The 24,366-nt window shown below is 43.2% G+C and overlaps 1 protein-coding gene across 1 annotated transcript in view; it reads right to left on the bottom strand.

Annotated features, from left to right (window-relative positions):
- The window catches only part of sez6a (seizure related 6 homolog a), a 228,112-nt gene extending 205,739 nt beyond the window's left edge, over positions 1 to 22,373 (bottom strand). The window contains exon 1 of the mRNA XM_060909600.1: positions 22,289 to 22,373. Coding sequence (XP_060765583.1) covers positions 22,289 to 22,373 — 85 coding nt within the window. The remainder of the gene's footprint in view (positions 1 to 22,288) is intronic.
- Between the last annotated feature and the right edge of the window lie 1,993 nt (positions 22,374 to 24,366).

The following is a 24,366-nucleotide window of genomic DNA, read 5'->3' as shown; positions in this document are numbered from 1 at the left end:
AAACGCTGCAATAACAGCAGGCGGCTAATCCACTTTACTGGGCAGACGTGATCCGACGTAGAGACCAATCTGCTCGTTTCAGGAATGAGAAGCTCGTTTCTGTGCCGAAAATCCTCCTCCCAAATCACAGAGGCTGGGTGATGAGGCAGTGTGACAGAAATGCAAATCATATGAAATCCCATGCATGATTTCCCACCGGTTCTCACTAATGATAAACTCATTAGATTTAATAGTGTATTCTGAAAAAGAAAGAAAGGAATAACATCAAGTCGCCTACTTTTGTCCTTTTTTATCCTGTTTCACCGCAGGTAGACTGTTTAGTCAAGTGTTTTCAGGGATGGTTAAGAGTTTTAGCTTCCGAACTTGGTTCACTCTTACCCCTTTTCCACCAAATCGGTTCCAGGGCTGGTTCGGGGTCAGTGCTGGTTCACAACTCGTTCAACTTGCGAGCCAGCTGAGAACCAGTTTGCTTTTCCATAGCTCGCGGTGCTAAGGGAAGCCACGTCAGTTACGTCGTTGTATACGTCAGTTACGTTGCTGTATACGTCAGTTACATCGCTACGTTTGCATAAACCTTGGCGCGAATATCGAAGCAAAAACAACACGGAAGAAGCAGCAGCAACAACAATAATAATAATGATGGATGACTTCGCGTTTGTACAGCTGCTGCTTCTCGTCACTTAAAAATGGCGATCTTTCGCGGTCTTGTTATTGTTGTTGGTCTTAACAACTCCGCCCCTCCCGCTGACGTAAGCGGTTCTTTCCTCTGGCCCAGCAGAGAGTTGGTGCTAGCCTGGAACCGTTTTTTCTGGCCCCAGAGCCAGTTCTTTGTCAGTGGAAACAGAAAACCCGGTTCCAAACTAAGCACTGGCCCCGAACCAGCCCTGGAACTGCTTTGATGGAAAAGGGGCAACTGAGGAAACCCTTGTTCTGAGGTTCTACATTGAACCCCAACAGGAATAAAACCTGAGTTTTTAGGTGTTTTTGGAATGGAGTAGGTGTGGCCTCTGACATTCTCCGTTCCAGTGAGGGAGGTGTGGCCTCTGACACTCAGTTCGAGGGAAAGAGGTGTGGCCTGGGATCCTGTCAGTTCCCGTGATTTGAGACATGGTCTCAAACCATTTTAGTTTCAGTGAAAGTAGGTGTGGCCTCTGATCCGGTCACTTCCAGTGAAGTAGGCGTGGCCTTGGATCCTGTCAGTTCCAGTGATTTGAGGCATGGCTTTGGATCCTGTCAGTTCCAGTGATTGAGGCGTGGCCTCTAATCATAAGTCTCATGAAGTAGGTGTGGCCTTGGATCCTGTCAGTTCCAGTATTTGAGGCATGGCCTCCTGTATATTTTAATACCATGAAAGCGACATGGCCTAGGGGGAGTGTAGCAAGACTTTGCAAACTGGAGATGAAAGAAAGAGAGGGGAAAATCCTCAGGAGAGTGGGAGGTGGAGATGCAGAAGGTGAGGAGAAAATCACTTAAACGGCTAATAAGGCTGGTAAAGGGTGGAATATGTGAGACGGTGCTGTAAAGACTGGGAGTTGATGAAATGGATGTAAAAAAGTGTCCCAAATGGCAAGGGAAAGAGACCCCCCCCCCCCCCCCCCCCCCTTCTGCAAATAAGAGCTCCCCACCATGACCTGATTGCCTGGGCTGCCACAGAAAAACACAAAAGTAATCTCAAACACTGGAGTGTTATTTGACACGGGTAGTTCATTTTATTTCATTGAATGAGTGTTTCAGTGAAGGACTTGCATCTGGCTGCTCATGTTGCTTGCTATGCAATCATGTGGGATGTGTAATGAAATAAATTACCAGGAAATGTTTCACTCAGAACCAAATGCATGGTGCTGATTAGTTTGGCGAGAGGTTTATAGGACAGGAATAGCTTCTGGATGTTATCGGGCGTGGACTGTAGTCTCTCTACTGTCTGTCCGAGAGCACTGATATTGTGCAGAAGTCCAGTGGAAAGGAGAAATGGAAAAGTTTCATTAGGTCTCTCATCTCATGTTTTGATGTATGATGATTGGACGGTTAAGCTTTTGGACCTGGCCACCCTATCTGTGACCTACCACGTGACAACTGTTTGCACAATCTCAGTGTATTGCATCAGATTGCATCATTACAGCTGGAAATCGCATGTCCTGCATTCTATACTATACGGTCAGGTTTTGAGGTATGCGGGAGAGATGAACACGACTAATATACGTGTATACCGGAGGAAGACGAGTGCTCAGCACCTTTTTCCTCGTCCTTGAAGCCCACACCTGCCATCATTCAGCCAAGGAAAAAAAAAAAAAACTGCATGGTGGCAGGCCAAGCCATCCATACAGCCCAGGTGGTGGAAAACTGCTTCGTCAAACTCTGTTAGCTGCCACCAAAACGGTAGGAGAAAGCACTGCCACAACAACAAAGGAGTCTCAGCCTCACCATCAGTCCAAAAGTAAACAGCGTGGCACAAGACGGCTCAGGAGAGGAGGAGGGGCCTCTCTTCATTAACCAAAGGTAATTGCATTGGCGCGCCACAGCTCACTTGAGTGGAGAGGTCTGTGGAGAAACCTCTGTGCATCACTAATGCCTTTCGTGCCCTTGGATCAAGGGCTGGAAGTGTCATCTGTGCTGGGACTTTGAGTGTTTCTCTAATGCCACAGGGAACAAACAGACATGGAGGAGGGCAGGAGGGGTGAGGAAACCTCAGTGGCATGTGAGTGACGAAAACAAGAACCACCATTCCAGTTATTCTTCTTCTGTCTCTGGGGGGAAAAAAAAACAAAACCCTGCTTACACTGACACACCAAAAGAGCATCATCTGATATACATCATGCCGCAACAACAGTAAATATTGAATGTTCCTCCTCTGCCTTTGCTATCGTGGCTGCTTTTACATTTCTGTCCCCAGAGGGTTTTCGGGGGGGAATTGAGCTGTTCTGTATGCAAAGGATCCTACTGTGATGCATAAAACATCTCGAACCAGAATTGCCACTAGAGTACTCGATCCGGGTTCATCTGCAGCACAACAAAGCAGCTGTTATCCGAGTCTCCGTGTGCTTCACGCTGCCGATCTGCTTCTGTTCGGAGAAAAAAAAAATGAGAAATTCAACAAGATGAACAAATGCGGGAGCGTTAAAGGTGAGCATCGAGAGCAGCCACGGCTCCAAAGATATCTTTAGATGGATGACCTCTGACACGGAGTCAGTAGAAACGCTCATCTGATCCAGGAATCGTTTTGGTTTTCTGTTTGATGCAGCACTTAACCAATACAGGTTTTGCAGGGAAAAAAAAAAAAACCCGATCACAAATACCGACAGCCTGATTTTCCTGCATGACTGACATCCCGGGGTCAGCAAGAGTAAAGATTTGAGCCAGTAAATCTCAGTGAATTAAAATATATTCGCACAATAGTTTATACATCATCAGTTAACTTAAATGAATTTAGCTGCTGCTTTGAATGATGATACGATAATTAGACAAATGTTTGCAAGCAAATGTGAGCCTGGTCATAATCACACGTAGGAAATGTAATTTCACATTTCCTGTTAATTTCAGTTACAGTTAGTTATAAACTGAATTGTATCACACTCTTTCAGTTTTGCTCAAATTAGGTTTTTATTTACCATGTTCACGCTAGCTGCTGTTAGATTAAAAAAAACTGCCACTATTTTTACTTGTAAACAAAATATTAATACGCAGATTCTCCAGAGTCGGAACAATGGGACATATTTTTACATCTTCCCAGATTCCTCCATGAGACAGGAATATGATCAGTGCATGACATCATTCCAAGGAAATGAAAAGAAGGGCTAGTTTTGACATCATGTGATGTTTACTGTCTGCTCTCGACTCGAGGAAGGAACACCCGTCTCTTGGCGCAATTATGACCTGCATTTAGATGACTGAGTCATTGAGCTTTGTGGTACAAAACACACAGAGGCAGCTGAAAACGATGCAAAGCTCGAACACACTGGCTGAAGGGTGAATCAAAACATGAAGGATCCTGAGAGACGCTCTCACGCCTGTCTCACCCAAAGCAGGGTTTAAGTGCTCCTCACGCTAACTCCAACAGCTACAGGCTTTTATTTATAACGGCAGAGCAGAGGATTTCTTTATTGCTGCTGGCGGGTCGGTGGATAAGGTTCTACACGAATGGCCTGAAGGTTGAGTGTAAATCTCATGACTGCAACAGAGACTCTGATTGGGTTTTAATTCCTGATGGCCTAGCTCTGGACCTGGAGTTCATTTTTTTTTTTTTTTTAAAGATCTTTTTTTTTTTTTTTTAATAAAAGGGAATTTTTTGGTCGTGATGGCACGAAATCAGCACAAAAAAAAAAGACCGACATTGTAAGGGTTGATGAGAATCCGGAAACCAGCCAAAACAAAGAAATCTTGACCTTCCACTGATCTGAGAAGGAGACGATTCCTGAAAGTAATTTCGACATGGAAATGTTGACACACAGACACCACCGAAGAGTGGAAGAACAACCACCACAACCGCTTAAGAGATTTGCAGAAATTTCAAATGAACAGCAGGAGATTTATAAATGCCTTCGGGATGAGTAGAATAAAAATCCACACTTGTAACAATTTTGATTCATTCACCAACTTCCTGTTTTCTCTCGCAACCCAAAGCCTGTACTGCTTACATCTCGAACCAAGCCTGATCCGAACATCTGAGAATCATCACTCCGTTTACAGCAAGGGTGCGCAAACTTTTGCACTCAACTGTACAGTCGTCTTGACTTTGAGGATGGTTTCTCCTCAAATTATCCCATCGTCCTGTAGGTTCCTTCTGTTTGCGCTCATAATTCAGATATAATTTGTGAGTCGTATGCACAGCCAGAGCTCACACACGGACCTACACACACCTGCTCCTGCTTGATGAACTTGGCACAAAGCCAACATATTGAACATGGTTTTGTTCACATACACACGAGTGAAGCACACATACCGAAGCTTTTGGAATATTTCAGTGAGAAAAACATAGCAGAGCTCTGAGAGAAGTTAGAGGGGTGGGCGGGCGGGCGGGCGTGTCACTGTATCCAAGCACGGCATGGTGAGCTGCAGATTTTATTTTATTTTTTTAAATTAAAATCCATAGGGGGTGTATATGGGGTCTATGAGACGTATATGGTGGTGATGTGCATTAGTGCATACCAGAATTAATTGTGAAACATCACTGAATGTAAATCATTTCTCATCCCAGGAAATATTTCACCAACACAAGGCATGTGACACTGTTCTCTGAGTCAAGGGCATAGAACACACTGAAATAAACCAGTCTCCATGCACCGGTGTGTGTGTGTGTGTGTGTGTGTGTGTCTGTCTGTGCGCTTTTCACTTTCTCAGCACAGCACTTCCATAGAGACATTTCAAAGACGTATCTGCCTTTGGGGCTGTATGTACATACCATTCTATCCAAACAGAAACGCTCCATCCTTAACCCTCAGTGTAAGGTTTAACGTCTTTCACTGATTACACAGAGCACGCTGAGTTTCATTCACTATATACACACACGTGCACGACCTATACTGGCTTCTCCACCCGCTGTCGTGCACTCAGCCTTTTAGCTCCCAAAGGTTTCGCTAGTCTGGATATTTTATGGTTTATTTCCTCTAGAGTTCACAAATATTCATGTCGGTTGGGATCGAAGCCAAAGTCCAAGACTAAAAGTGCTGCTTTTAAGAATGTTATGCAAGCTACGTCAGTGTAGCTAATTGGCAAATATTTTCTTTGCATTTTCATCATCCTATCAAGTCGATGAGTCATTTTTGGAAGTTGGCCTGCTGTTTAGGGTATAAATCAAAAAGCAAAATGTCTATGTTGTGAAAAATGTAAGAAAGAAAAACCACTTCTTCCTACCGATCACGTGTTGAATATCTGCTTGATTCACGAACGCCCCTGATATCTACACTACACTACGACTCATTCATTCATAGGTTTTTCTGTATTTTATATTTTCTACACTGTAGAACAATACCGAAGACATCACAACTATGAAGTAACATCTGGAACATCTCATCTCATTATCTCTAGCCGCTTTATCCTTCTACAGGGTCGCAGGCAAGCTGGAGCCTATCCCAGCTGACTACGGGCGAAAGGCGGGGTACACCCTGGACAAGTCGGCAGGTCATCACAGGGCTGACACATAGACACAGACAACCATTCACACTCACATTCACACCTACGCTCAATTTAGAGTCACCAGTTAACCTAACCTGCATGTCTTTGGACTGTGGGGGAAACCGGAGCACCCGGAGGAAACCCACGCGGACACGGGGAGAACATGCAAACTCCACACAGAAAGGCCCTCGCCAGCCACGGGGCTCGAACCCGGATCTTCTTGCTGTGAGGCGACAGCGCTAACCACTACACCACCGTGCCGCCCCATCTGGAACATGTACAGTATTATTCTCTCCACAGTCACTGGATATGATCAATCGTGCGCTCTGATTGGCTACTCTACTACTAGGATATCAGCTCATATACTGTGAGTAGAGAAAAGCAAAATGGCGGTGCATGTTGCTGAATCAACCGAGGACGAAATAAAAACTCTACTCGAAAACAAAACCCCCCCCAAAAAAAACACCAAAAAAAAGGAAGTATTTGATGGTAAGAACTTTTTTTTTTTTTTCCCAAGAATTATTATAAAAGCATTTTTTCACAAATTGCTCCGGTTATTTCGCTAGTTTGTTTACATTCTTCATCTTTAAGCATTTTTTTTTTTTTAGACTGGTTCAAAAGCTCAAAGTTGTTTGAAAATTGCAGAACTGAAATGTTCAAGGAAGATTTATATAAATGCCTAAAGCTATTCTAAACCTCGGCACGACAGCAAGACGGCACTTTCTACAAAAAAAAAAAAACACTAAAGTCAATCCGTGCAGCCGTCGGTAGGTTTTTAAGAAGTCCGTCTAAGCGGAAATGATTTATTTATCGAATTTGCAAAAAATAAAAATGCTCCGTTTCTCAAAATCCAGTGAATGTGGATAGAATAAAACAGTTATTCCACTCAATCTCGTCGTACACGGCTTACAGCGCTGTCAGCTCATATACGACTCGATTTCATGGAATAACTGTTAAATATGTGGTAAACAAAATGTTTGATATTTTAGATTCTTCAGCGTATCCAGCGTTTACCTTGATGACGCTTTGCACACTGTTGGCTTTATCTTTACCAGCTTCATGAGGCAGTCACCTGGAACGCTTTTCAATTAACAGCTGTGTCTCGTCAAAAGGTAATTAGTGGACGAGTTTCTTGCCTTTTGTAATGTGTTTTGAGATTAAATAATAAAAATACAGTAAATGGCGATTTTTCCATCCACAACTGTAGTAATCCATACATGTCAAGAACTGCTCAACTAAGCAAAGAGAAACGACTCGATCATTACTTTAAGACCTGAAGAAGTGTCTTTTAATTGAATTAGAAGGCATGTCCAATTTTTTGACCGGTACCCTACGCTGTTGGTAGGACAATCCAGATAGCTTCCACACCGGCAGTAGATACAGGGCTATTGTCTTTGGAACAATACCAAATTCCACCAGAAATAATAATCTGCCAAATGCAATAATTACCTGTCGAGGAGAAATGGAGCTAATGTCAGGTTGCTTTAACATCCTGTACGCTCTCCATAAAAAAAAGCCACATGCGTTTATTCAAATCTTGAGCTAAAATCTGCATCGAGTAGATGTACAGTGATCTTGAAGGTCAAATAAAAGCACAAAGCTTTAAAATTCTGCTGGTGAGTATATAACTGGGGCAAGAAGGAAGCTCAGAAAAACAAAATAATGAAATGTCACACATGGTCAGGGAGGATTAGGAGGTCGATAGGCTTAAATGTCGCATATTAAAAGTCAAAATGTCAACTCTTAATCTCCGCTCTAAATACCCCAATTTCATGGTGGTTTGGCTGCAGGTGCCCAGCATGGAAAAAGGCCCCAGCTGGTGTGTGTGTGTGTTTCATACATAATGAAAGAATAAAAACAAAAATCGCATTCAGCCAGCCAATGGGCTTAAACTATTCCCTTCAATGGCTTATTATTCATAAGCGATAGATTTTACTATGACCTGGTATCATTGTAAACATTCTTGTGGTGCAAGAACAAGATGCCAAGACCAAGATATCTCCACATGCGGTTCCCTCTGAAAGTATTGGAACGGTAAGGCCAGTCCTTTTGTTTTTGCTCGAAAGACTTTTTCCATTTGAGAGCAAAAAAAAAAACAACCATGCATGAATGAGACAATAGATCAGAATTTTAGCTTTTGTTTCCTGAGGTTCCTATCTAGACATGTTAAACTACTTAAAACGTCTCATCTTTTGTTAGAACCCGCTTGTTTTTTTTTTTCAAGTGATCAAAAATATTGGAGCACATGGCTGACTGCTGCCAGGTGTTCCCATTTTTAGATTGATTTGTTTAAACAGTTATTCGCTCTGAATGTCTACTCTTGGTTTTAACCCTGTGTTTCTCTTGTATTGTTAAAACTGCATTCCTTGTTTAAAAGGATAAACCAATATGAAGATCAGTGTACGCCAGCAAAACAAGCCAAAAACAAGCTGCGAAAATGGGGAACATTTGATCAGAGCCATTCCACAAGCATTGGGTATATACAACAATGTGGAATTTCCTGAGAAAGAAAGAAACCACTGGTGTCATAGCAAACAGACATGGGGGGGGGGATCAACCAAGAAAATCGGCAGCAGTTGATGGTGAGACCTGTGAAGGAAAAAAAAACCAACCAAAACTAGTCTGTGACATCTGTCGCCTCATTCATCATTTGATCTCAAACCCAAATGTCTTCAGTACATACCAAAAACAAAATAATCTTTGACTAGTTCAATATCATGCTAGCTAAATAGAATATATCTGATATACCACTCAACGCCAGCCAATGTTATTTAATTATCTCATTACAGTGGCACCTGTCAAGGGGTGGGATATATTTGGTAGCAAGAGAACGGTCCGTTCTTGAAGTTGACGTGTTGGAAGCAGGAAAAATAGGCAAGTGTAAGGATCTGAGTGACTTTGAGACAAATTGTGATGGTGAGATGACTGGGTCTGAGCATCTCCAAAATGGGACCTGTTGTGAGGTGTTCCCGGTACACAGTGGTTTGTACCTACCAAAAGTGGTCCAAGGATCCAAAGGACAACCGGCGACAGGGTCATGGGTGTCGAAGGCTCACTGATTGATTCACATGGGGCACGAAGGCTAGACCATATGGTCCAATCTCACTGTAGGACAAACTGCTGAAAAAGTTAATGTTGCTTCCAAGACATCACCTTCGAGAACTGACTCTTCTCTTGCTGCTTAATGTATCCCACCCCTTAACAGGTGCCACCGTAATTAGATAATCAATGTTATTCACGTCAGTGGTCATGGTGTATAATCAAGACTTCCTGAGAACCAGACCTTAAGGTAATACATTTGAGGCCCCACAACACGACCAAGACCATACTGAGATGTAGACCGCATCACCAGAGACGCAGGGTTGGAATATCCAAGCAGTAAACGGTTCTGCATTTAATTTAAAAACAGACGTTTTGCTTTAAGAATAGGTCAAATTTAGCATACGTTGGTCTTTCAAAAGTTTGGGGGGTTTTCCCCCCCTTTTTCACCTGATAAATAGCTCCCAAGAAAGTATCTCGGGCAATGTTTAGATGTATTAATGGCACTGCTTTTGAAAAGCTACTCTATCAACATCAAGCTGACCAATTACACCGCCTCAACTACTTCAGGAACGAGGAAAACAAACCTTCGCTGTTCTATCCATCTCAATTACAGCTGTGTGCATGTCTGTGGGTTTGTTGTGTAGCCTAAATTGCTTAGCAGCAGGCTTTTAGAAAAAAATAACATCAGAGCACCTTGTGGTGAAACTCGGATCTATTGTTGTACCACACATACATTCACTCTGAGAAAAACCGTGAATGATGGTGCGTTTTAAAAGATGAGACAAATGTACTTTGAGGTTTCAGATGCCTACCATTTGATATTTTAAGTTTATAGATGCTGTTTGTGGTGTAAATTCATCAGCGCTTTGACAGAAGGGGGGGGGAATACCATAGGCATTACTGGCATGAGTCCACACATGAATAAAACTGATTGAAGTTCAACAATGAAGAGTCATTTTTGTTTCATCAGTCTGGCACTCTGGCTAACCGGCTGCATTTTCGCCGCGTCCTTGGCTTTCATCTTTGCTTTTCGACTCAAAGGTGCGTTTGATCACTGGCTGTTGAGTCAGAGTGCGTAGGTTTGAAGTATCAAGTGTGGAACAGTAACGCAGCTTTGATGTCGCTGTCTATCTTCAGATTCTCCTTGAGCGAGGCTACGCTTCAGCGGACAGCCGGTTAAAAAGTCAAAGGATGATGGACACACTGTTTAACATCATTAGTCTGCTTTTGTTCACTCATTTCATCGCCGCGATTCACAATTACACACGAGGAAGGAAACGTCGATTCTCTATGCATCATCATCATCATCATCATAATAATCATCTCACTGCTTGGAATGTGTTTATTTCGGGTAATGAATTTGATTACCGCTCATTTATTTCTGGGGAAATTGCTGAAGGAGCATCCGTGCAGGCTCGTAGGTCAAAACCCTGCCTGTGAACGCTTCAAGCCAAATCCTCCAAACGCATTAATCGACCTGTTTACCTCCAGCCTTTAGTGCAGCCGCTCACTCACACCGTGGCTTACGAGGAAGGAAATCCAGAGCCGTCTCGGCACATAACCGACGTGGAGATGCTATGACACGCCAGGCCCGATTAGCAGAATGAGTGTGCAGCTTGGCAGCCCTCAAAGAAAGACTCACTTACTTACATGGTGGTTTTTCTTTTCTTCCTTCTGGTCTCTTGAAGTGCTGCAGATCAATAAAGCAACAGGCTCCAAGGGACAGCCAGCTCAGACTGAGCTCCAATCTATATTCTGGAGACAAGGTGTTAAATATCTGTGTTTTTGTATAAAGAGTGTGACTGAGCTGTCTGTCTTTCTCTTCTTCCAGTTGGGACACTCTATACATCCTGCTTCCTTTCAGGACGTGGCTTTAATTGTTGAAGTTATTCTGTGAATGATGGCTTTACTCCCAGCGGTCATTTCTTCATCCACTGCCTTGTGTGTGTGTGTGTGTCTCTCTCTCTCTCTCTCGTTTATAATATGAGCCTTTTATGACCTGTCTTGGTCTTTTTATTATCTCATAGATCTTCATTTTATGAATGTGATTATCTGTTGTACTTTGGTAGACACAGGCAATTAAGATGTATTTTAAGGCATTGAGTTTTCTCCCTCTCTCCCTCTCTCCCTTTCTTTCTTTCAGTAATGGCCTCGATTCTGGCCGTGCCACATCCAGTTGAGTCATCCTGTTCCTCATTAGGTCAAAATGTCTTCTGTGGCACACTCTGCATCTTTTCGCCTTTCTGTCCTTATCCTTTTCTGTGTTTTTGTTTTTTCTTTTTTTTTTCCTCCCTCCCATCACAAACTATTCATGTTCGACCCATTTACAATTTTTGGCTCTTGGAGACTCCTTCACCTTCAAGCTGAAGTGGTGGTGATGATGATGATGATGAGGCTCGTGTTTAAACACCCCAAGCAAGTTTTACTTCGGGTGATGAGATGAAGGATGACGTGGATGACGCTGATAATCAAAGTGACGACTCGTTTTTTTTCATTGTAAACTTTCACTACTTTAAAATTTGGCAGGAACACGCTTTTTTTTTCCCCTCAGAAGTAGATTGAGTTACAGTATAAATGTAGTGGAATTAGAATGAAATCTTGAAATGTTGAAAACCAAATCTTTAAAAAGCTAGATCTTTAGTTGTGATTCAGATATGTGCAAGTACTGTAATACACTAATTTCAGTATTGTGTGTGTGTGTGTGTGTGTGTGTGAGAGAGAGAGAGAGAGAGAGAGAGAGAGAGAGATGTAGATCAGTGGTGAACCGTGACTATTAGAGCTCAGCCAAAACTTAGCCAGACACCAAAAAGCAACAGGGTAAAGGATTTTGTAAAGGATTAGCGGCAGGCTGTCAGGTCACTCCGGTGTATGTAGCTGTCGACGTTGATTTTAAAAGTAACTCAGTAAATAACAGAGGGAAATGAATACTAAAGTCTGAGTGAAAAATAGTGTAGCGAGTGCAGTGTGGAAGAAGAGTCTGGAGACGGAAATCTTAGAGGCTGTCCACACGGCAACGGATTCAGGTGAATCTGATTAAAATTGTTTATCGTTTCGGCCTGGCGTCCACACGGCACCGGCGTTTTGGGTGCCCCAAAACGAGAACGGGTTAAAGAGTGGAAAAATCTGGCAACGGCGCCGTTGCGAAGTCGTCTGGATGAGTAGAACAGATTTGTTTATGATGACGTCACAACCACATGACTAGAACAAGCGGCACTCTCGCTGTTTTGTATGAACCACTGCATTGCATTCACTTTTGTATACAGCTTTTCTTTTAAATAAACAAGTAACCGAACCATTTCTTGAATTTCTTTTTTTTTATTGGATAAGACTGCTTTTCAAAATGTTCACACACAATAAGAAAATTAAGTTATATAAAACTATGAACACTAAAAACTAATTTGTACACACAGAAGGCAAGATTTCCTCGCGTAGTCGCAGCCATCTTGTTGTTGTTGTTGTTGTTGTGTGCTTGTTCCTGTGAGTGCTTCACGCCGGCTAGAAGAAGGGGTTTATGCGCATGCGTCCTACTTCTTCTATTGTTCTGGTGTCTCCGATGGGACCGTCTTACAGCGCATGTAGAGGTGTGGCATGTGTATTGCATCGTTTTCAGCAAGCGTTGCATTGCCATATGTACCTGATATTTTCCTGATCCGTTGCCCATGTGGACGCGATATTTTTTTTAAATAAAATCTCGTTGCCATTGTCGTGTGGATGTAGCCTTAGTTTCTCGGTCGTTAGCCTGTGCTACTTGCTCTTGGTGGATAGCACTGACTTGACTGCTTTATTAGCATTCGCTAACACTACTGATGAACGCTACACCGGCTGGAAGGGGACTTCACCGACTCGCAGTTAAGCTCACGTTGGCCTTCAAGAAGGCCGAGGGCGATTTTAAAATTTTGGTCGCTCCCACTAGAAATCAAAATCTGATTTGGTTAATTCATCTGTCGTTTCTTACACAAACATACACTGCCATGGCCTTCTGTCCCGGCAATTAAGTCCTAACCAATGAGTGAGCAGCTCTAAACTCTTCTCAGCCTAGACACAACAAACAAAACAATCTCATTGGATAACGCTGCTTTAATGTTTTCAGGACAGTAACCCTTTCGTTTCTGAAGCACATCTGATAGAAAATGAGGCCGAATTAGAAGAGAATAATTATAATGAAATTATGAAAGAATAAGAAAAATTGAATACAACAACATTTGAGATGCTGATATGTTTGGGCCTCTCTGAACACCTAGAAGGCCCTGATGGTTCCCCTCTGATGTACAGTTTTCCTCGACTGCCCCATATATGACTAATAATATTTCCAGGCTGTCTTCATAAACCGATCAGCAAACTCACTTTGCACTTTACAGTGCCGTTGTTTTCGCATTAAAGAGAGCTGAAGTGTTTAACTTTGGTGTCGCGTCCTCCCTGGATTTACACTGATTGATTGTCATTGCTTTGACCCCATTTGCCAATAACCTTTAAAAACACGAGCAGCGAAAGAAACCTGAGAGGAGACTTTAGAGGAGACGGAGATTCTCCTTCTTGTCCTGCAGAACCCAACTTTAAACATTGCTCAAGACACTGGGAGAAAAGGAAGAAAAATGGAAAAGTGGATGGTGAGATCAACACGGCTCCTAGATACAATAGCAATGATATGTTGTCGTTTAAATGCACAGTCGAGATAATCTTGTACATCTAATTTGCATGAGATGTGCCCTAATTTCTGCATCACTCCAGGCTACAGTTAGATCAAAGAAAAAAGGAATTAATAAAATTTAGTGAAGCTGAGTTAAAGTTTTTGTTTTTTTTCTTGTCTGAGGTTGTGGATGATTTATTATAAGCTTGTTTTCTTTGTTATCCTTAAATCACGGCTTTGCATCGTTTAGTGTTGTGCACTTCTTTTGTGTTCCTCAAAAGGAAAACTCGACTCCAATTCAAATCATTGAACTGATGCGTGTCGTAGAAAGGGAACCCATATGGACTGAAAGTGCACCATCATTCCATCAATAAGGGCTGGTGAAGAGTCGGTCAGTTCTATAAGGATGTCAGGATTGGATCAATATTGTGTCCGAACTGATTCTCTGCGCTCTGAAATTGATATTGTAATTAAAATGGAGAACTGGGATTGGTGCATTCCCATTGGCGCATCGCAAGTGTTGTGGGTTTTACACAGTTTTCCAAATTTGCACGGTTTTGGGAAATGAGTGCTTTTGATTTCTTGTGTGGATATAATACTTATTTGGAGTGATTTTGAGTAGTTTTTGGTGTCTGGGTTGTATTTTTAAGGACAAACTTGCCTTGCACATCCTCTAGCAGAAGCCATCAACTTGGAGACCGTGATCTGGACCCAAGAAATACCAGAGCTGAAGGCATCCCATTGGACCGCAGACTAGCTGGAGACATGAAGGGACGAACTGTCACAGATTTTTCATTTTATTTACCGTCTGTGGCCACTAATTATTGACACTTTGGATTGTTTGAAAAACAATGTTTAAATGTTAATAGACAGAAAATTGTGTTTTTGAATTTGAAAGCAAGAACGGTCACAAATGGTGAAACAGAAAAGCATTTTGATGTCTGATGATGCCAAGAGAGCAAAATTGGCAATGCTGTCCGGTCAGGAGGGGCATAGTGTCTTTCCCCTGTCAATCAGAGATGCGAGCCAATTGTGGGTGTCTGTGAGGCTCGTCAAATTGATGCTTTGTGTAAATTGGAGAAAATGTATTAACCTTGACCCTTGTGGGTTGTTGGTATTGTTGTAAGATAAGAGCGAGGTGGATGGGAATTGGCCAGGGAGAAAATGGCGGTTTGGGGGGTGCGCTAAACAAACCAAAATCTAATCACGTCACATTGTCTTATTTATAGCCAAATTAAACATGAACTATTAATTATTAAAATTGTCACTGTTCTGTTAGCTGCTTAAACAGACCGTTTTAAGCGAAGAATGTTGTCACTGGGATTTCATATTTATTTTTATCTGTAATCCTGGACACCTTAGGCTACATCCACACGACAACGGCAACAAGATTTTATTTAAAAAAAATATCGCGTCCACATGGGCAACGGATCAGTAAAATATCAGGTACATATGGCAACGCAACGCTTGCTGAAAACGATGCAATACACATGCCACACCTCTACGTGCGCTGTAAGACGGTCCCATCGGAGACACCAGAACAATAGAAGAAGTAGGACGCATGCGCATAAACCCCTTCTTCTAGCCGGCGTGAAGCACTCACAGGAGCAAGCACACAACAACAAGAAGAAGATGGCTGCGACTACGCGAGGAAATCATGCCTTCTGTGTGTACAAATTAGTTTTATTAGTGTGCATAGTTTTATATAACTTAATTTTCTTATTGTGTGAACATTTTGAAAAGCATTTTTATATAATTTATATAACTTTTTATATTGTGTGTGAACGTTTTGAAAAGCAGTCTTATCCAATAAAAAAAAGAAATTCAAGAAATGGTTCGGTTACTTGTTTATTTAAAAGAAAAGCTGTATACAAAAGTGAATGCAATGCAGTGGTTCATACAAAACAGCGAGAGTGCTGCTTGTTCTAGTCATGTGGTTGTGACGTCATCGTAAACAAATCCGTTCTACTCATCCAGACGACTTCGCAACGGCGGCGTTGCCAGATTTTTCCACTCTGGAACCCGTTCTCAAAAAAAATCGTTTCGGGGCACCCAAAACGCCGGTGCCGTGTGGACGCCAGGCCGAAACGATAAACAATTTTATCAGATTCACCTGAATCCGTTGCCGTGTGGACAGCCTCTTAATAGTGGAGCTATTCTGAGTCCCCAAAAACGAGCGTTACATGAGTTTCAGTACAATAACTCTTCTACTCCTAAGATGAGCCATGTTGTAAACCGCTATAAGAGTACACACTTTCAGAGTCATAGGCTTTGACCTCACAATATTTCACTTATTTGAACAACCACATTTAGCTCAAACAAACACCATTATGGTCTCACAATTGGCATTCGGGGGGACGTGTATTGACCCAAAAAAAAAAAAGCCTCTGAGCTCAATGACACTTCCCCAGGCATCAAGGGGACGCTTTATCCCAAGAGGAGCAGAATTACAGTAAGCACCGAGTGAACATCGCTGCAGCACTAGCCATGTGAGAACGAAAAGAATGGTGCTCAGCTGGCCTCTTTACTCCACCCGGAAAGCTTCCGCCTGACACCAGGACCGGCACAAATAAGGGCATTCTGCCATGATTTGCTCTCATTTACAACTGACAAGTGAAAGGAAAGCAAGGCTAATTACGACAGTGCTCAGCTGCTGAATAGCCCTTGATGAAGTTAATCACCGGTAATCCAAAAAACAGGTGTCGGAGCACTTTACCGAACCCTCCTCCTCCTGAATGAGATATTCAGGGCCATAACCACAGTTCAGTTGTCTGTCTGCTGCTGTCTCTGCCCCAGTCCTCCACATGTCTTTGCCCCCTCAGAGCGACAGCGTGGATGCCAGGGAGATAATGACACGTGGAACAATTTGGCCAATCTGTTCATAGAACTCAATGGTAATGTTCTATTTACAAAGAGACAATGAAGCGCTCGCGAAATGAACACGAGCTGAATCGGCTTTATAGTCTGAGAAATGTTTTGTTTCTTTCAGAGAAATTAACGGGTATTGTATCCTCCTCCATATATATCATAAAATAAAATATATCTTGGTAATATTGGGCTTGCAGTGATTTCTTTGAAGTGTTTTTCTGTTCCAGAATCTTTTAATAAAATCTTTAAAGCAAAAAACAAGAATTTGGTGCACAAGTTTTAATGTATTTTACATTTTCTTAAATCAACACAGGGTCAGAAATATACATACCACCCACTTAGATTATTAATTCAGTGGTGCTGAAGGTTCCAAAATGTCTTAATTTCCTGTTAATGATCATGAATGACTACAGCTGGTAGCTTCTCTTCGCCAACATTCAAAGGGTTGGTTTGACAGAACTCACTGGATTGATGACACACAGTACAATGTGAAAGTCCAAGGAGCTCAGTGCAGATCTGAGAAAGAGGATCATAGATTTTTACACAACTCAGGAATGTCTCTTGGAGCCATTTCTAAACAACTGCAGATTCCAAGATCATCAGTTGAAACAATTGTATATAGGAACAAGTTACTTACCATACTGTTCCTCCCAGCTGAAAGGAAGTGGTGTCAGATGGTCAAGAACAACCAAGACACAGGCCTGCCATGAAATGGAAGCTGCTGGAACACTAGTGTCACTGTCTGCAGTCACACGGAGTTTTACATTGCTGAGGACGGAGAGGCTGCCGTCCAAGAAAGAAGCTCCTGCTCCAAAATTGACACATTCAAGCTTGACTAAAGTTTGCAGCTGAACATCTCATCTCATTATCTGTAGCCGCTTTATCCTGTTCTACAGGGTCGCAGGCAAGCTGGACCCTATCCCAGCTGACTACGGGCGAAAGGCGGGGTACACCCTGGACGAGTCGCCAGGTCATCACAGGGCTGACACATAGGTGGTGTTTACATTAGACCGTATCAGCGGATCATCAGATTAACGTTTTTAAAAACGATTAGCGTGCACACAGCAACGCCAATACACGATTAGCGTGCACACAGCAACGCCAATACACGATTAGCGTGCACACAGCAACGCCAATACACGGATACGCTAATCACATGACTAATTCGGCACGTAAGTTGAAATGTGTCAGTGCGGCTCATCGCTTCCTCCTCAGCGGCTGCGCTCCAAATCACTCCGCCCTGAACAGCGAGTGCCCTCTGGAGGGTGCGCACTCCGGCCCTGCGCAGCTCACAGAGCGCACGAGTGAAGCGCACGAGCAGTGATTCGGGACTGAGCCGCTGTGCGCAAGTCACTTACCACTTGCAAGTGGAAGGATGGCAAGCCTAAAGACAATCATAACTACACAATGGGCAGTATTTGCATCAGTATTTGCAGTATTTTCATACTTTTATACTCTTTAATGAAAGGTGATACAAGGCGGAAGTCCGCGCCGTTTTTCAGCAGTCACATCACATGACCAACGCCAGCGAATCAGGAAGGTGGATGTCACAGTGACGTTGTCCAATGACGACGCCAGCTAGAGCTCAGCACAGCGTATCCGCGTATTCTCAATGTTTACACAGCACCGGACCAGACACGATCTGGATTGAATATGTGGACCCTGGCAGATTCCCGTTTCCCGGCGTTTCCAGGCGTTTTAATGTAAACGGACAGTGCATCCGCGAAGAAAACGAGACAGATACGGTCTAATGTAAACTTGGCCATAGACACAGACAACCATTCACACTCTCATTCACACCTACGGTCAATTTAGTGTCACCAGTTAACCTAACCTGCATGTCTTTGGACTGTGGGGGAAACCGGAGCACCCGGAGGAAACCCACGCGGACACGGGGAGAACATGCAAACTCCGCACGGAAAGGCCCTCGCCAGCCACGGGGCTCGAACCCAGACCTTCTTGCTGTGAGGCGACAGCGCTAACCACTACACCACCGTGCCGCCACAGCTGAACATGCAGACCAAAAAAAAGCAAGCCTTCTGGAGGAAGGTTTTATGGTCAGATGAGACAAAGTTGAGTTGTGTGGTGACAATAACCTGAGGTACAGAAAGATACTGTACCAACTGCAAAGCATGGTGGTGGTAGCATCAAGCTCTGGGGCTGATTTCTGCCAGTGGAACTGGTACATTGCACAAAGTGGCTAGAATAATGAACCTCAGAATTCTTCAGCATAATCTCAAACCATCAGAACCTTGCACATAATTGGGTATTCCAACATATTGACCTCAGATACACATCAAAGCTGGCTGTGGAGGATAAAGCAGGCTAACATTTAAGCTTAAAACCTATCAAAAACATGTGGATTGCGCTTAAAGGTTGGGTCTATGCTGGAAATGCACAAATTTAATTGAACTCTACCAATTCTGCCAAGAAGAGGGGTCAAATATCCAACCAGAATTCTGCCAGAAGCCTGTTGATGGCAACCAAAACCGTCTGATCAAAGTGAGACTTCCTCAGTGATGTTTAACCAAATATTAAATGTGCTGTATGTATAATTTTGGTTACAGGATACCCAAAATAAATTGTAACTTGTGCACCAAATTCTTGGTCCATGTTGTACAATAATTCTGACACAGAAAGAGATCAGTTCAAAGCAATCATTGAAAGCTCAATATTACCATGATGGTCATGTCTATGATGTTCATGGTAACTTAACAAAAAAAAAAAAAATGCAGTGCATTCATATCCTGAAGACTTTCCTGCGGTGGAAAACCTTCTCTTCCAAAACCCTGCCACTGGAGCCTCCTTCTACAAATGTTAAACATCTCGTCACAAAGCTTCACCAGATCACTGAACTTTTGGTTTTGGGATATTTTTTAACCACTTGCATCAAGCAGCATCAGATGCAAGTCCCTGTGTAACCTGTTCCAGAAATATTAGGACATGTACATTTTAATATAAACAATGTTCTAGAAAATTAATCAGCCAGAGTAGAAAATTAAGGATTCATCAATGGGAAGGTTTTAATATATATACTGCGTCACAATTTCACGAGAGTTACAAGACGGTGTCTTATTGTGGCCCTCTTTCAGACGTGCCCAGCTCGGACGCTGTCCTTTCATCTCCGTCCCTGATACTTTGTGCACTGTCGAGGGATAATGGATGATGTCCTTTTCTTTCAGGAGCCATTCAGTATCTCAAGAACATCACACATCATTATGGTTACGTGTAAAGTAGGTTACAAACTGTGAGCGTGAAGTGTAAAATGAATGCATCTCTATTGAGCTGTGAGAGCACAATTTTTGGGGAAAAAAAAGACCTGCTAAAGCTTCAGTCTATATTTTGGACATGATGATATCTCTGTTTCAATTTCCAAAAGGGGGAAAAATGCATCTTTTTTTTTTTTTTTAAATGCTCAAATACTGTATCTTTAGTCGACAACACCTTAGGATTAATCTTTAATTTTGTAATTTATTTCTTTGTCAAAGACTTGGCATCTGCCAGAAATGGTGCAAAAGAAATCGAAGTTATATTCGCTCGCTTCAACAAAGCATGAGAAGTGCTGAAAAATGTGCCGAGCGCTGCGTCTGGCAGACGTGTGCGTTTGGCAACTGAGGTTCACCTTCTGCAAATGTCTGTAATTTAGATAAATTTGCAGTTTTGTAAAATGGTGCAGTTTTCAGAAAAAAAGGTAGGTCAGGAAAATATGCGTAGTGTACACAGAAAATAATCTGATTCCCTGTTTGCATAATACAAGTGTACAAGCAGCAGCTTTTCACAAACACTGAGTACACGCTTCACTTTAAATCAAATCAATCAGTAAATCCAGGAAGTAAATTAAGCACTAAATAAAATAAGTACTTTATGGGGGAAACAATCATCCTAAAATAATTATTCGATATTTATGAAGTGTGTGTGTGTGTGTGTGTGTGTGAGAGAGAGAGAGAGAGAGAGAGAGAGGTAATATAAGAGTTCTGAATAATTCCTATAAAGGGCTGCTAGGTGTAAACGAGTGTTTTACAAATTCAGAAGTTCTGATGCATGTGAATTTTCTCCCCCCAGATACAACCAAACAACCATCGTTTGTTTCCTCAATTTTTTTTTTTTTTTTTGTATTTCTGCTCCCTGTTTTGACTACATGACTCTGTAAAAACATTTCACTGCTCTGATGATCAACTTGGAGTTAAATATAAAAATGAGGTGTGAAGTCATGTTTCACAGCTCAGATGTGACCGACTTGTGTTCACACTGAAAGCTTTGTACTAAAGTTGTATTTTCATGACAGATGGACTCGAGGCCACATGATCTCTTCATCAGATCAGCAGGTTTTGTTGTGCAGTTGGTTTAATGGTGCAGTTGGGTTCTTTTTCAGTGCGTTTGGTGAGATCATTAATACACAGCTTCAGCCTAAGTGTAAAATGAACAAACTTTTTTTTTTTAAATCAGTCATCCATCTGGACACAAATGAACACTTTGAGACTGAATTCAGTCCTGTCGCTGTTAATAAAACACCAGGGGATTGTGTCGAGTGCTGATGCATGGTCGGATTTTGAGACGTCCCAGGAGGTTTGGTTTAAAAAAACAAAACAAAAACCTCATTAGGCCACAGAATTTGCCTAAATAACATGTAATGAATCCTGTCTAAGTGCACCTGGTAGGGTGTAGAAGCCATTCGTAGGCTAATTGACATGTGGTACGGGTTATTAAGGAGACTTTCAGGTTGTGTAATCTGGAGCAGGTCTGGAGGATTAGAGTCCGATCAGGAGCGCTGGTGTCTTTTTTTTTTTAATCTTTTGAAAAGATGCTTTTGTAATGGGGTGCAGCTTCACTCTGAACTTTCTCCTGCTTGTTGATGTAGGACACGTATGAAAGCTGAGATGGTTGTTGTTTAATCTTGATTATTAATAATAATAATAGGGCGGCACGGTGGTGTAGTGGTTAGCGCTGTCGCCTCACATCAAGAAGGTCTGGGTTCGAGCCCCGTGGCTGGCGAGGGCCTTTCTGTGCAGAGTTTGCATGTTCTCCCCGTGTCCGCGTGGGTTTCCTCCGGGTGCTCCGGTTTCCCCCAAAGACATGCAGGTTAGGTTAACTGGTGACTCTAAATTGAGCGTAGGTGTGAATGTGAAGGTGTGTGAATGGTTGTCTGTGTCTATGTGTCAGCCCTGTGATGACCTGGCGACTTGTCCAGGGTGTACGCCGCCTTTCGCCCGTAGTCAGCTGGGATAGGCTCCAGCTCGCCTGCGACCCTGTAGAAGGATAAAGCGGCTACAGATAATGAGAATAATAATAATATTCAGGATGTAGGATGTGAAGTCTTTAATCACACAGTCTGTAGTGGGTTTCCCAAAAGCCTCTTAACGCTAAGAGCATCGTAAGTAGGAGAGAGTTCATTGTGCTGCTCACTCTACCGTTTAACGATGACTTTGGGCAAACTCACCCCTGACCTGTTGAAGATGGAAGTCCCTATGCAAGGTCTTTTTTTTTTTTTTTCTTTGACATGAAATAGACACTGAAACTTTTTTCTGTATTTACACCGAGCCCTGACGCGCCCTGATGTCTGAACCCTGCGCCCCGCCACGTGCCGCTTGGTTCACCGTGTAAAAGTTGCCCCCGGGTGAAATACCGACGGGAGGATTTTCTTACCTTGGCCTCGCGAGCTCGGCAGCGATACGGCGAGGATGAGCGCGAGGACGAGCGCGTGGAACCGGTCTGCGCTTCTCCCAGGCATCACCGCTGCACTGAAGCGCGTCCTCGGATTCCCGTCGTCTGATGTCCTCCAGAGAGAATGCCCACCGTCCGGGAGAGGCTGTGAAGCGGCGCGTGCTCGCTATGAAACCGGAGCGATGAGCGGGGTTTGATCGCGACAGCGCAGTAAGCGGATTGTGCTCGCGCAGAGTGCGGGATTGAGCACGGACCCTGCTGATCTCTCTCTCTCTCTCTCTCTCTCTCTCTCTCTCTCTCTGTCTCGCGCTGTGTCGATTCAGCACCACGGACAGATCCCGGTTGTTCGCGCGCGAGCCAATCTCAGAAGCCCGTGCAGCTCCCGGCGCGCGCGCTCTCCAGCAACTTTCCAAATACCAGCGGAATAAAGCGCTATTTATGGAGCGCGAGGCGTCACGTGCGCGCGCGCCCTCTGATCGCTGTCGCCTGTTCCGCGTGGGAAGTGCGCGGACACGAGCGCGTGACTTTGCCTCGGTGAGAGTTAGCGTGGACTTGAGCGCGCGAGTATTAACGCCGCAGATCACCACAGGCAGCGTGGGGAGTTGATCCAACACCCCGGGAGTTACTTTACCACCACAGCTGTTTATTCAGCAGTGCAGCTATTGGGAAGAGAGAGTGTGGGAAGTGGGCTCTGAAACAACCCACACTTCACTCCCTGGGCCAGCAGGGGCTCTCTCAGGGTTTTCTGGTTTCCTCCGACCTCGACTGGTGGCGTTAAATTACCCCGAGTGCACTGAAAAAAGTAACCTCATCTCATCTCATTATCTGTAGCCACTTTATCCTGTTCTACAGGGTCGCAGGCAAGCTGGAGCCTATCCCAGCTGACTACGGGCGAAAGGCGGGGTACACCCTGGACAAGTCGCCAGGTCATCACAGGGCTGACACATAGACACAGACAACCATTCACACTCACATTCACACCTACGCTCAATTTAGAGCCACCAGTTAACCTAACCTGCATGTCTTTGGACTGTGGGGGAAACCGGAGCACCCGGAGGAAACCCATGCGGACACGGGGAGAACATGCAAACTCCGCACAGAAAGGCCCTCGCCGGCCACGGGGCTCGAACCCAGAACCTTCTTGCTGTGAGGCGACAGCGCTAACCACACCACCGTGCCGCCCAACCTATAGAATTTACCCAATAAATCTGAGGTAACAATTTGCATTGACTTGTTTGGGGTAGATTTAATTCCATATATTGAGTATAAAATAACTGAAATAAGCTATGAAATACTTAAATTGGGTAAAATTGACCTCACATTACTGTATCTATTCAACAGCTACTTTCTCATTGAAATTGGGTAAAATTATCTCTTGTTTGCTAGTAGGTAATACCTGATAATTACTAATCAAAGGTAATTAATATCACTTAGTAACCATTACTTATTCGGAGAAGGTAAGATGTACCCCCCAAAAAGACCTTCAGATGGTTCATCATCTCAATGTTTTTAATCCATAAAATCATCAAAAAAACAACACAGAATAAAGTGCAGTCCAACAGCTTCACACAACATTTCAAGTAATGAACCTGTTTTATAACTCACTAACTAACAGCTTCAAATGATGTTTCTGGACTGACCAAATCTGCAGTCCAGGTGCATTTATACAACACATAACTGAACCGCCTTGTTTATATACAGCAGTGATGCACCAAATGATCAAAAAACACAGAATAAAGTGCAGTACAACAGCTTCACACAACATTTCAAGTAATGAACCTGTTTTATAACTCACTAACTAACAGCCGGAGAGAGGAAGATGGCAGTCTGAGAGTTCCCTGTCCCGCTCACTCAAACGCGCGGTCTGACGCATGCGCAATCTGGAGCACAGGACTCACGGCTTTGGGGTATATTTTACCGTATTTTTCCATGTAACAGTTGTTACTGCACAGCAAATTCCCCAGTGTTGAATTAACACTTTCAGAGTTCATTTGTGTCCAATTGGACATATATAAACACAGTAGGGTGTTAAATCGACACTCTGGGTGTTAATTCAACAC

The sequence above is a fragment of the Neoarius graeffei genome, chromosome 25 (assembly GCF_027579695.1).
Source record: "Neoarius graeffei isolate fNeoGra1 chromosome 25, fNeoGra1.pri, whole genome shotgun sequence".
NCBI classification, from domain to species: Eukaryota; Metazoa; Chordata; class Actinopteri; order Siluriformes; family Ariidae; genus Neoarius; species Neoarius graeffei.
The sequence above is the reverse complement of the archived record's forward strand: the minus strand, read 5'-3'. Positions and strand labels throughout refer to the sequence as shown.